The sequence below is a fragment of the Dermacentor andersoni genome, chromosome 8 (genome assembly GCF_023375885.2).
Source record: "Dermacentor andersoni chromosome 8, qqDerAnde1_hic_scaffold, whole genome shotgun sequence".
NCBI lineage: Eukaryota > Metazoa > Arthropoda > Arachnida > Ixodida > Ixodidae > Dermacentor > Dermacentor andersoni.
Genome location: NC_092821.1, coordinates 92,097,719 through 92,112,007, shown reverse-complemented (window position 1 = coordinate 92,112,007; position 14,289 = coordinate 92,097,719). Strand labels below are relative to the sequence as shown.

At 46.3% G+C, this 14,289-nt stretch overlaps 1 protein-coding gene across 4 annotated transcripts in view; it reads left to right on the top strand.

Annotated features, from left to right (window-relative positions):
* LOC126528900 (dermonecrotic toxin LsaSicTox-alphaIB2i-like) overlaps positions 1-14,289 on the top strand; it is a 53,656-nt gene that overhangs the window by 20,003 nt on the left and 19,364 nt on the right. For all 4 annotated transcript variants that reach the window (XM_072289818.1, XM_055069791.2, XM_055069792.2 and 1 more), the window contains 3 exons: positions 4,550-4,781; positions 7,079-7,210; positions 8,914-9,033. In XM_072289818.1, coding sequence (XP_072145919.1) covers positions 4,550-4,781; positions 7,079-7,210; positions 8,914-9,033 — 484 coding nt within the window. The remainder of the gene's footprint in view (positions 1-4,549; positions 4,782-7,078; positions 7,211-8,913; positions 9,034-14,289) is intronic.

Below are 14,289 nucleotides of genomic sequence, written 5' to 3'. Positions count from 1 at the left end.
AAGAAAGCTATTCGTCTTAAAAGCAATGCCCCGTGCTCTGGCATCAACGCAACGAACTTTCGTTCAAATTATCAGCAAAAGTTTGATCGGTACTTCCCAAGCCCACTGGCTCACCGGCTCGGGATTTATTTGCACAGGTAGTTTCGATTTTCATTTTGCGACATTGTTACCAAGACAGCAATTCCGTAGCAACCTTTCCCGTAGTTTTGAAAGGCGCTGTTGGAACGAGCTGCAAACCATGCAGAGCGCCTAAACTTCGTAAAAACACTGGATTACAGCCTACATCATAGTTTCTTCGCAAATTGCCATCCCACGCTGAAGCACCTCAAAATTTATGCTGCCTTCGCGGGCTTCCATACTTCGAACGTCGCACGCAAGTCGAAACGGGTTTACGGCCGCGAAAGTTGGATCTGCTCGTATGGAATAAGCGGCTTGGACTTCAGAATTTACTTCTCCCGGCCATTCTTTCTTCTCTTTAACGCGACAGCTAAGGAGCTCGTGTCGCCGAAAAACCGGTGTCGTCCGCGTCGGCGGCGTTGGCCGTGAGCGAAAAATCCCGGAAGGCAATTCATCAATAAAAAACAACATGCAAGGTGGGCTGGGTGGGAATCGAACCAGGGTCTCCGGAGTCTGAGACGGAGACGCTACCACTCAGCCACGACTTTGTTTCTTCTTTATTGCCAACTTGGCAATATACAGTGCAAAAACAACATCATAATATCACGTTAAAACTGCTAGCTTGTGTCTGGCTAGCATAAGTGCGTTAAGAACGCTTTACGGTCAGCAGTTCGTCCAGATAAACATACCAATCTGGCTTTTCCTCCTATTTGTACACATCTCGTAAATATGCAAAGCTTTCATTGAAGTTTTCCCGGGCTGACCTCGCGTTGACGTCCGCTTTACGCACTGACATTCTGGTTTTCCAAACACTGCACATTACTAGAATCAGTAGCGTATCGTACGGCACACTTTCACTTTCGACCGGAAGAAATCGAATGCCGAAGGGTGTAAGCGTCAGTTCCTTTCTCAGGGTTCTTTGCAAGATGTCCCATAGGAAGGCGGCATAGCTAAAATCGAGAAACATGTGCTCGATTGTTTCAGGCCTTTTGTATATTGCACAATGTACCGACCGTGGTACCAACAACGCTTTTTCCTTTAGCCACGGTATTGTAGAAAGTGAGCCACTATGGAGCATGAAAAAAAAAATTTTTGACCGATGACCGGATAGTCATTCTTTTAACCCTGTTTAACACATTGCTGCTTGGCCCTGGATTGTAAATTCTTCGATACAAGGGCACAAGCATCATCACATTAATTAGGTCTTTGTGGAGGTGTTTTCTCTTAACCTCGCTGAGATATTCCATAGAATATCTAACTTTTAGAAACTGGACAGCCGCAACAATTTCATGCATGTGTCAACGGACATTGCGTTGCATATGGGCGCATGATGACACAATGACATCTGGCAGTGCGTTCGCCAATCTCACTTGCATAACACTCCTTAAAAATGATTTGTTTGATTGCGACAATACACGAACCTAGAGACAAGAATACTGGAAAGAAGAGAGAGACAGGGCTCGAAAGAAAACACAAAAGCGGGGAGGACGAGGCCTATCAATTTTTTCCGCTGCCACAGTGTGTAACATTTTTGTTATTGCTCGAGTATGGTATGTTTTGCAAGCGTTGCACATGTCGCGCTTAGGTATTCAACGGCTGCATAGAGTGTTGGCAGCTTTTGTATGGAACTCATCATGAGAAAGGGTGAGCCGCACACATTTGTTCCTTCCAGTGCGGTCCGGAGAACTGGGTTTGATTCATTTGTTCGTGAGACACTGAGCTACGACTTCGATGGTTCAACGCGCTACAATAGAGCCTCCAGTGAATGTGGTGTTGCCTTAGAAATGTGCCGTAGGAAGTTATGCTGCGGTGTATATCAGTAATTATGGGCATGTAAATTACAGAAGTCGCAGTTACACGAGTAGCGCAGTACGTTTCCGCAACATTTCTTCTGCGCACACGCAGAGCCGTCTTGCGGCAAACACAGAAGACCTCCTCCTCGCAATGTACGGCGCTGCCCCGACACGTGGCGCGCCACTCGCCCGCGCGATGAGGCTCCTCTTTCCGCTCACAGCGCGATTCCTAGGTGCAGCGTCCAATGCAGGACGCCTCTGACTAAAGCCCCTCAATTTCCCAAAGTAGCGCCATTCGCTTCCCTCCTCCTCCGCTCGGCGCGGCCTCGACGGTGGCGCCGCCGGTGGTGGGCCTGCCGTAGCAGACGACGGCTAACACGCTACGGGAGGAAATCCACAGAAAAGTTCGTTCGAGCCCTGCGGAGCAGTTTTTTCAATCGAGATCTTTCTTCGTCAGTCGGTACCTGGCCTTTAGAATTTAGTGTTAGAATTGCGGAGGAAATAGAGAAAATGACCATTATTCAAGGCGTATTTAAGGCGTAAAGCGCGCGACGTTGAGAGTTCGTGTTGCTGAAACGCGACGCAAGCACGCGGTGTACTCAAACACGCGCGTAATTACCAAAGTTTCAGGTGTTGACAGCGTGAAAGTATGTGTACGTGGTTTCGTAGGTTCATTCACGTACCTGCAGGACACTTTTGTTCGGTCGGCGCGTGAGAGATTCCGGCTGTGTGCGGCCAGCAAGGCCTGGCAACAGGGCCGTTTTTTCATTGTGGGGTGCTTTGGTAATCGTGACGATATATATTTTTTTTTTACAAGTACTGCTCCAGGAGGGCACATCTAATGGCTAACGGAGGCCTCTGAAGAGCACGTAACATTACACTAATGCAGGCGTCGCAGGGAGTGTTCGCATACAAAATTGGCTGTCCGCGATCTTATACCCCCTTGGCATGCACAGGCTTCGGCGAGCCCCATCCAGCGCTGGTTCTAGCTTTGGTGTTCCCATTGCCGATTTGGTGCCCTGGAGGCGCCGTCAATAATACGAAATAATGACAAGTTGTTACACTAGTAAATAAAATTTATTGAAGAAATACAATCGCGCCGAGGCGCCAACTTCTAAAGCAGCGCTAGCGCGCGAGTATTATGAAACGCCGACGAGGAATTTACCGGCCCACGTACGACTCTACGATCAAAGTGCACGTTAAACATCCCCAGGCGAGCTAGATAAAGTTATCCATCCTAGCTTTAGTCGCTTCGGAACGTTAAAAACATTAATCACCACAAACCAAATCAATACATGCGGGCGTACATTCGAAGCCAAAAGACTGCATCGTAAGTCATAGTGAGCCTTGCAATAGCGTCGAAAATGTGCTAACTTCTGGCGGAGCTCAAAACACACCTTGAATAAAGTCGCTTTTATGTCACAGGCCAGCTGCAGATGCGTGCATTTCACCGCAAGACGATAGTATATGAAACAAAGAGAGCACATTCGAAAAAAGAAAGTCAAAACAACGCGCTAAAAACCACGCAGAGCATGAACACCCACTTTTTCGAAGCGGAAGGCGTGAACTAGGCTCAAAATAAGAGGTTGTGAGTAGCCGTGGCCCTTACTTCACTAAGCCGTGCGATCTTTGCCACTTCATCGAAGTCAGCCCGCCCGATCCTGCGAATCCACACTTCTTTTTGCGTTGCGCCCGCCGGACGGCAAAGCAAAAAGCTTTTTGCCCTCGCTGTGTCTGTTGCGGCAACCGAAGGCGCAGCAGCATGGCATCGCAATTAAGTTCTCGGCCCTGCACATCCTATTAAGCTAACGCACTCCGTCAGTCCGCCTGCCGTACTTTCGTCGCGCAGGCCCAACAATGGAGGTCGGCGCGCGCTGGAAAGAAAAAAATATACAAAAGCGCGGCGCCTGCTCCGCGCTGGAAAGAAAAAAATATACAAAAGCGCGGTGCCCGCTTCCACGTGACACAGATTGGCCAATGGGGGAGCGGAGGAGGCTGGGGCGACAGGAAGCGTGGAAGAGGTCGCGCCAGGGTGAGCGGGGTGTCGGAAAGATCTAAGAATGGCGCTACTTTTGAAAAATTGAGGGGCTTTACCTCTGACGTGATCGCAGCGCCGTAGCGCGTCTGGCGGGAAAGCGTCCCCTCCGATCTGTGCCGTGCTGCTGGCAAAGAGTCATTGGTCTGCGCAATGCCTTTGTCTGCGTGGTGCTCCCAAGCGAGATAGAGGACGATCCCATCGAGGCGTCAGCCCCATAATCGCGTCCGCCTTCGGGGCGCGTCGCGGCTCGGCTGTCTGTGTCGATTACGACGTTTGGCTCGCGTAGATCGTTTTGAGTGGGCGGTGCGAACGGGGTGCGATAACGCTATCGCGTTCCACTCTTGAAGGCGAAGATTAAGCGTCCTCCAATTTTTTGTCTTTCTTTGTTTTTTAGGTGGCTTTTGTGATTATTTATTCGCTGCAAACGATGCTTTCTTCATCGAAACCCCGCCTGTTGTCGATTGCCGTCCCAATGTAGCGATATTATTGTTTGATGTCCCTAATCCATTACTTCGTATCGCTGTAGCAACCCACCCCCCTCTCGAGCAATGAATGCCTTCTAAGAATCTCAATAATGGTAGCTATTTCTCCTGCCGTTCAGGTGAGCGCCTCCGGTCAGAGGCCCGTGTACAACATCTACCACATGGTGAACGCGATCTGGCAAGTGGACGAGGGCATGGAGCTGGATGCCAACGCCATCGAATCGGACGTCGCCTTCGACAGTGACGGCACCGCGTCCTGGTTTTACCACGGAGTGCCGTGCGACTGCTTCAGGTGGTGTAACCGTTACGAGAAAGTGCCTGCTCTCCTGCGGTACCTCCGGCGAACAACAGGTAACGTGCTGTAAAAAAAGAAAGGAAAAAAAAGAAAATCACTTCACTTTTTTTGTTGCTATTCTTTTCAAGCACAATAATAGAGTTTTAGCTTTTCCGTAAATGTGTACATGAACCTTCATGGAATACCAGGTTACCGAAGACGTGAATTGTAGCAAGATTACAAGAATAACGCCAATAGTGACATTTTGTGACGCTTCATCTAACCAGAAAGCGTTAGACAGGTTCTCGTTTTACAGGGGTTCTCTTGCTGAATAAAAAATAAAACAAAGACAACGTTTATTCGAATACGTCGCTACCCATAATTTGTGCCGACAACTATGTAGAATACACTTGGTTACTGCAGTAGTAGTAGTAACTTGCGAGAAAGACTATCAATCGACGAATATTCACCATGCATCGATAATCGGCCACTTTCTGAAAGCCCGCATTTAGGCCCATAGCCAAAATAATTCTTGCCAGCCCATGAAGGCCACTGCAAGTTTTTTGAGAGACGCCGAACTGGATATAATATTGCAGTAAGTGTTTCCGGTTAACTGTTATTTTTTATTTCTGCCTTTTCTTTTCACATTATCGTCGTCATTGCTTTCTCCTTTTCCTTTTGTTCACCTTTCCCAACGCTGAGTAGCAGGCTAGAACATAGTAGTTCAGCCCAAGCTCTCAGCTTTTTATCACATACTGAATTTCGCTCTCTATCTCTCTGTCTTTTTAGCTTAATTCTGCGCCACCAGGTCGCGCCACCAACCCGACCCCCTCATGCTTGCGTCTTCATTAAACCAGTATTTCGTATACGGCAATACGTTTACGAACGACAGCGCTACAAGCAATGGAACTACAAATCGCATGCGTACCGTTAAGACACAGGAATGCAGTATCCAACAAATTAGTGTAGCCGTAATTCTAGCTGAGATTCAGAGGAAGCAGTGGTAGTCGACCAGGTTCACGTAATGCGTAGAACAGGTAGGTTTCTGGTAGTCTAAAAGGGCAACAAAAATGACTGCCAAGGTAGGGGAACCACAATCGAAGAAGTAGAGAACTAGATATTGCGACGAAATTAGTAAATTTGAAGGCACAGAATGGAAACGGCGGATACAAGACAAGTGTAACTGAAGTTAGATGGGACAGGTCTTCATCCTTCAGTGAAGAAGAATTCGGCTGATGATGACTACGACCTGTTATATCAAAAGCTCACCTCTAATTTTGTGTTTTAAGTGGTGACTATGCTACAAAGAACAATCCTTGAGCAACTTGTTGGTTCTTTTGAGAAGAGTTGTTGCAGCTATAATTGAAAGTCCAGTCAGAAAAATTTCGAAGGCATTTGGCATATCCTAATATACACACAATGTAAGTGAGCTGTCAAGAACATGTATAATCTCGCTAGCGGACTGCGATACGTGCACATTATTGAAACTTGTGTGTCTGTGTTTTGTTTTTGGGCATACCTTGTGAAACATATTTCACCAGCGCATCAATCTTCATCTGTATTGTCCAAAGAACTATCCATACAAAAAAGAGATAACTTTGCTGGTTCCGTTTTTAAACATCGTTAAGCAAACGGGTGAAAGAAGTTCGTAAAACGAGACGAAACTATGTTTCAAGAGCTTTTTCAGGACTCCGCTATGAAGATTAGACATGTTCTAGTCCACTCGTATATTTCTTCACCCCTGCCGATCTTGCCTCTCCATGAGAGTAGGGTATATGCAGGAACAAAAAATACTAGACGGGAGCAGGGCGTTAGGCAGCTATATCCTCGGTAAGCCGACCTCCGTTTACGCGACCCCTCCTTTCCTTCGAGTATAGTACACTCCGCCTCGAGGCCCACCTGGACGTTGACTCTTGAGAAACAGGCCCTGCATGGTGGCCTGGCCTTCCGAAGTATTGCTTGGTTGGTGGCAGTTTTTACGACGCCCTAGTCAATACTGTCGCCACCCACTCTGCGCTCTACTCTTCCCGTATACTGCTTCACACTCGACGGACAGAAATATCGCTACAAAAACAAGCGAACGCGGGAACATACTGTTTATTTTTTTTAATCTGCCGTACAGAAATAACGGGGGAAAGGTAAACGAAAGTGCGCGAAAAAACAACATGCCGCAGGTGCAAACTGAACCCACAGATTCCGCATTACACGTGCGATGCTCTATGATTCACCGAGCTCAGAGACGGTGTTTTGAATAGCTTGATCTAAAAGACTGGATGATGCAACAGGAAGGCAAGGAGGTGCAACTTACGAGCCCACGCACAGTTGGGGTTTTCCCTTTCTGTCGTTTTAATAAAGCAGCAGTCTTTCCTTTCAGACGGGGGCATATATGAAAAGCGTCTCACCCTGCTATTTTTGGACCTCAAGACCAGCAGTCTTTATCCGGACAAGAAGTACGTGGCAGGCGTCGACATTGCGAGAAATCTCCTGAATCATCTGTGGCTTGGAGGTAGGAAAGCAGTATTCGAAAAGAGTGCTGCTAATGACCGGTAACTACCGTTATCGAGTGAACACGTGAGCAAAAAGCTCACGGAGCAAACTCCGAAACTTTTTTTAACTTCACGCCAGTGGGGCTACTCCCAAGCCGGCCACCTGACGCGAAAGCATGGCCTCCATATTGTGTTACAGTAATCAACCTCCTATCATGCATTAACTGACAGGGACTATGCAAAGGGTATTCTAGCGGTATAAACTGATTTAGGGTTTCTCTGTAGTGGTCCCGTTAATGGCTCGACATTACGGATCGATGGATATGCGTATAGCAACCCATTTGAAACGAGATAGTGGCTGTTGCTACCAAGCTACTTTGATTAGCTAGTATACCTCATTTAAGAAACCACAAGTTGTTTCAAAGGCAAAAAGACGAAGTCTATGCAGGCCACTGCGATTCAGAAGATTCTGCCCTAATCTTAGCCACCAGGCAGCGCGCGCAATCACTCGCGCAAGGCTTAACTGTTTAGAGCCTGAAACTCTGAGGATGAAGCAGCGCTAAAGAAACTCGCAGAGGCACAGGCACTGCATTGAGGATGGGAAGCTAGCCGAGAGTTTCACCCCCGGGTGTTTTACTTTAACGCTAACATTATATTTCAAAAAGCCCTGTGACACAGCAGAAATCATCTCATTGAACTGGATTATTCGAATTTACGGAGATTACTTGCGCTGTAAATCAAAACGCATATTTGATAAATTAACAATTATACGCGGCTTACTTTAGCGCACATATTGCAATACGCGAGTTGAAGCAACGGTTTCACAAAGCACAGCCATTCTGATTGAATTACGAAGCTGCGCGTGGCACCAGTTTTGAGATTATCGCTGTCAAACTTGCAGTAAAAATGCACTGCTGTTCCACTTGCTTCCTTTGTTTTTACCAAAACGTCTTTCATACATTGATCATGAAAAAGTGCTGGAACACCAATGAATCTCGTCGTAAATTTTTGGAACACAAATCTCGCGACCGGTGTTGTCCTCACAATTTCTTCCAAGTGACTTTCGTAGTCGCCAGTTGCAATTCGTAAATCACTATATCGTAATGTAATTAGTTTAAAGGTTAGTGACACATTGGTAAGTAGTCAAACGATCATTTTGATTTCTGGTGCAAGTAATGTCCGCCTCTGAGAGTATTCTACCTCAAGAAGTAGAATTCTGCTGTATATTCCGCCAGTTCTTTTAAAATTATGTTAGTGATAAAAAAAAACATTTAAAACACCCTTGATATTTTCTCCATTGCGTGCAAACCCAGGAACCTATGGATCATATTTCTGTACAACGTTATGCCATCAGCCCCAAATAGACGACCTGAGCACTGACATATATATGGAGCTTTCGGTTTGGAGTCGGGCCACGCCAGATTAGTGAAGAAAAGGTAGCGACTACGAGCGTTAAGGCTTGGGATTTGGTGGAGGACAATCTATCTCTTAGGACGAGAGGATGTACTCGTTGCACGCCTTTCCAGTTATTGCAAGGTGACAACTGGATGACAACTTCACTTGTCACCTGTGTATGCGCACAGGTGAGAAGTGAAACTCCGACGGAGTTTCACTTTTACCTCTTCGTGTTACTTTGTATAGAAGAGGTGTGTTGCTAGCTCGGTATGTGATACATAGCTTACGCGATGTCCTGGCCGATCATGTTGTCATACTTTTGCTGCAGTCCCTGTCACGAAGGCGCTGAACGTCCTGCTGGCAGTACCCAGCGTCGACGATGCAGAAGTGTTCCGGGGAGCGGTACATACCATCCATCGCCAAAGGCCCGACATGATCGACAAGATAGGTAACCATCCCGTAAAACAGCATCCCCTTTTAAAGTAAGCCTGTGTCATTTCGTGTCACAATGTTAAACAAGGGAAACTTCAGACATTAGCCAACGTTTCGGCAAGACTGGTCTTTGTTATTTTTTTTTCGCACAAGTTTGCCCAACGGCATAAACGATTACGTTTCGCCGATATACATCAGTAAGGCTCGCTGGTTGGGCTCACGGAGCCGGAAATCATAGTCCGGTGGTCTCATGGGATGAAGGGCCACATCTTGTAGGTGGTGTCGTCGGATCTGGTTTCGGCTAGGGCAGGTCCTCAAGAGATGTTTTATTGTAGCTGAAGATGCTGGAACTGACCTTAATATGGCAAATCAGTTCCTCGGAAATCCGCCAGGTGCAGGAAGTTTCACAAAGTGCAAAAATCGCCATTCCCGTGATAGCTGCACGAAGCTACAAAGGAAAGACGTGTTTTCTGACAGGGAAAGCTTCGCAGCCGCAGAAAAATTTGTCCTGGTCCGGGGATGGAACTCGGGATGAACAGCTTCTCGGTGTGGTCCTTCTACCATCTTAACTAACCGGGAGGTTAGCAGGTCACAGAGCAAGGCCGAATTATTCGAACATTTGAAGCACAGAAGGAACTGAAAGCGCAAATTAGTTCTGCGAAAATCCGCAATGTGGAGAAATTTTTATGAACTGTAAAATTGTCATCCGTCTAGGAAGTGCGAAGCTACAAAAAAAAAGCCATTAGAACCGATGTGGGTTTTCTGTGTAGCTTCGGGCTGCGCTCGGGTTAATAACAGTTTGACTTTTTCAAGAAAACTTGTCTTTCTCAGTTTTTGGACAAAAGGACGTCATCTGTCTGACGAAGGGAAGTTCCCTAGTAGAAACGTTGGCTCCGGCATGAAGTTCCCGATGTTCATTCGCAGTTGATCGGTGCATGGCCCCATACGTAGGCCGATCCCGAAGATAGTGCATGCCGGAACGACCCGCGGCGGAGGTGAAGCAGGCGATAAACCCTCCCCTTACGTGGGCCGATCCCGAATATAGTGCAATGCCGGGCCGACCCGTGGCGGAAATGGAGTTCGCCATTAAGGGGCCCACATACACAGCTTCACTGGTCATCCTTCTTGACAGAGTGGAAGGGCACTCAATTTTTTTGCTCGCTACATGATACGGTACAGCAGCACGTGACATGCTAGAACCTTTGCGCATGCACCTCGTATACCGAAAATTACTGTAGCAGTTACCGGCGGTAACCGTAATTGCCATACTAACCGTGACCAAATATAGCGACAGGGCAGCGGTCATACGGCGCCCACCACCGGCTTCGATCCGCATTCGCGCTTCTAACTGGCTCTCCCGCCTGTCACCAAAAAAGAAGTGGCAAAATCCATCATCCCTAAGCCTCATTTCAAGTTGAGGTCATATCATTAGGTATGATTTGTCATTATTATGGAGATCGGCTGTTTTGTTTTCACTCTGCTAGGACTACAGACACGGCACCAAGCCGTAAAACTGGTTTCATTTCTAGTTAGCAGGTGGCGCCACAGCATTAGCATTGGTGATACGTTGACGATGCAGAACGCTATAAAAGCCTAATTGTTCACTGCATCATTAATTTACCATGTCGCTTTAGCACGGTATGTGATGACGGTAGATAGCAAAGGCCAAGTAAACGCCGAGCAGATACTGTGGCGCAGGGGAACATTAGTTAGGGCATTCGCCCATACTACTTGCTAAAGAGGCTGCAAGGTAACTTCAGAGAAAACGCACAGGTAAAACGAAGCCCTGCTGTCGCATGCACATAAACGCAGCTCATGGTTAAGGTGTCAAATTATTTTTCGCGTCAGTCCACCAACCATGGAGCATGTATCAGGATGGCAAGCAGACGCAGAACAGACGACACGGCGCAGAGGAGCACATTTCGAGGGGCATTCGGCCTTCCTATTGGCTAAGAATTCTTTAGCTTTCGCAGTGCTGCAACCAGCTTGTGAAATGCAGTATAAATGCATCACGGTAAGGTCAAATCAAAACGTGCCAAGCGTATCAACGCGCTCACTTGCATGCGAGGGGTTCATAACTAGAAGACCGCTCGACGACGTTCAATTGCACATTAATGCTTTCGTATTCACAACTCATAAGAAACGCTTAGATGTCCTCGGAATTTCTACAGTGAAGCTGTTAGCCTCTAGTTCTTCGGTTTTTTTTTTTCGTGTCCGCGTGCGCGATTCTCACAAACAAAGCGGGCAGCGCATAGCGTGCTGCTAATGCTGCTTCTCGGAGAGGCATTACGTGACATCATCAGGTGACGTGATCGCTTGACGAAGTCGTCATCGCGTGACGACAAGTTTGACGTGATGACGTCATCAGATTACGGCACCAGACGATACCGTCACGTGACGATGCCATTATTCTCGTACGTTCGAATTACAATCCGAAGCTATCATACCCGCGGCTTCTAAATCGTACTTTACGAAGTTTCTAACACGATATACTTTGAGAAATTCAGTTCTGTCTGTAAATCCAATAACGCACTTGCGCTTGGCGGAGGGCCTAGAAGAATGAGGACGTATGCTGCACTTCAGCACACATGCGTGTGCATGCTCGTCACGTGTGCACACAGTGTATATTTCCTTCATGCGTGGGCACTCTGCCCGTTGCATCTGTCGCACAGCGTGTGCTGCGACCGTAATGGACATTATGGCAAACACATTCCAAAAACAGTACCTCCATCTAAGGGCAGCGGCCGCTCGGACAGACCTCACGGCAGCTAGTAAAGGGCTTTGTCTTTGAGTTTCCGCGTAACAGAAAAAAGTTGGAGGATGCTTAAGCCTGTTTCACATGATGCGATTTTCGTCGCACCGGAAGTGCGATTTCCGTCGTTTGCGATGAAAATCGCAGTCGCCGTGCCGACCCCCCAATTTTCGGCTGCGACCAACCGGTTGGTCGCACAGTTGCAGCGATCGCTGCAATTTTCCGTCGAAATTGCGAGAAGAGCTACTCGCCGGTTTGTTTTGGGAAATGGCGTCTCGCTCAACAAGTGCAATGTGCGGAGACGTGGATTACCGAATTCGGTACGTACGCGAAAGGAGAATAAAAAGCTTGTACCGCAGGTTCCATTGTGCCATTTCTACGCGTTCGGTGACACGCTACGCAGCAAATGAAGTGCATTTTCACGTTTGCTTCGTACACCTTTGCGAGTTGCCACGAGACGACATGGCCTTTTGGGGTTTTCACAATTTTCGTTTGTTGAATAGCACACAAACATCGCGCGTACGGAGCAGCTTAAATAATTTCAACCTCGGCAAGGGCAAGTGACAAGACAGAAGTACCCGAAGTTTTAACCTTGTCCTGAACGCGGCATCGTTCAGTTGCAGTTTCTTGTCGGTTTTCAAGCGTGAATTTTCCAATGCATCTTGAAAGGTTATCTTACCTCACTTAATAAATATGACATAGCAAAAGTGTAGTCTATGGTAATGAATTTTCTACGATAGTTTTAAATCCGTGCTTGAGCAAACAGCGTCGTTAACTTGTTTTCGAATATTACGTGCACGTTAAGTTGCACCTCTTCTCTGGATAATTTTTTTTCTTGCACAGAAACCAATAAACATTGAATAGGTTGCGGGCTTTGTATCCCCACTGCACCTGTATTAACATTTGCCTTGAAAGGCAATTAACTCTACAGCTAGTAAATTAAGTAAATTATTCGCTTGCTACAGTGGCACAGTGACAACGTACCCACCTGCACCGTCATTTAAAACTTGTGCAACAATGCGAAAAGCAGAAAAACAGCCTGTTCTTGTGGGTATAAAACAGTAGAAAACGACAGGTTAAAGAAAAGTAAATCCAAAATGTGCAGTGAGGTCAGCCAGCTGCATTCCTTCTTCTGAAACTTTGAATCTTTTAAGTAGAAGCAGTTCTTGCACGTTCACAGCTGATCAAGCGTGCAGAAATAGTCATGCCTTACATGTTTCTAATAACAGTTTCTAATAACTGTGTGATCACATATATTATTGCGTAAACCCATACAACGATATCCGCTGTGATTACTATCTTTATGAGTAATGAAATACCACGCTACTGGCAAGAACATATCACCCAAAAATTTTAGAACAAATTTCTGCATTTCAACTATACACAATATGTGGTTTATTCAATAAAGGACCTCAAACAGCTTTTTTGCAATGACACACTTATTGCAAGTTTTACCTACATACAGGCAAGAGAAAAAAACATCTGCAGACAAATTGATCAATTTATTTGCCTGACACTGTGGCTATATCGTTCTGCTGCTAAAGCAAGGCGAGGGGTTGAACTTCCAGCCATGGAAGTCGCATTTCGATGGGGGTCATAGGTAAAAAAAGCTCTTGCACGTAAATTTAGTTCATCATCTCTTATTGAACCCTTAAACTTCCAAATACTATTGCATAGGGGGGCATGATTATGCATAATCTAACATCAATCGAACGCATAGGGCACAATTGTAAAACAACCATCTTTCGTGATAATTCGAGTGTGTAAACATTTATTGCATCAATATGTATTGTTCAACAGCTCTGCACAAATAAGCACAATCAGGTATAGCAGTTACTCTGTCAGGAAGCTGGTTCTACAGATGTACAATTGTCAAGACATGAATGCTCATACTACATCGCACACATAGCACAAAGAAAACCTTCTTCAGGAGTTGTCCCTTCTGGCAGATATGAGTGGGCCATAAGCAGCAGAAACTTTATTGCAGGGCATTGTGTAATACCGCTTATGAAAGAATAAAGAGAATGAAGAGGCTTTACACAGCCGTACCCTCATGCTACTCTAATATGAGCAACGATGAGCAAAAATATTTCTGTTAGAGCACTTAAGTTGGACAGTAACTTTTTGAAAAACAGAAAATTCCAGGTGAGATTTGGAGGTATATTTGGTCAACCCACACCAACAACACGGGAATACTACAAGAAGTACCACAGCCTATGGTGTACTAGTCTGTGGGAAAGCTATCTTATACAGAAATCAAGAATGGTGCAACAGTCTCTCGACAACACTGCAGACTTTCTTGGCCAGTCTGGCCTCCCGCTTTCTGATGCCAGCTTACATCGACGTCGGAAAAAAGACTAGAATCAAGGACTACCTCAGATTGCACATTGTGCTCCATGTAGCTGGACAAATATACCCGCAAGTCAACATCCACAAATGCTCAGCTAGTGTAATACCATGACAGCAGAGCCCGCACGTGGGTGAAACAATTATGCCATGCCTCGACGCAAATTCTACACC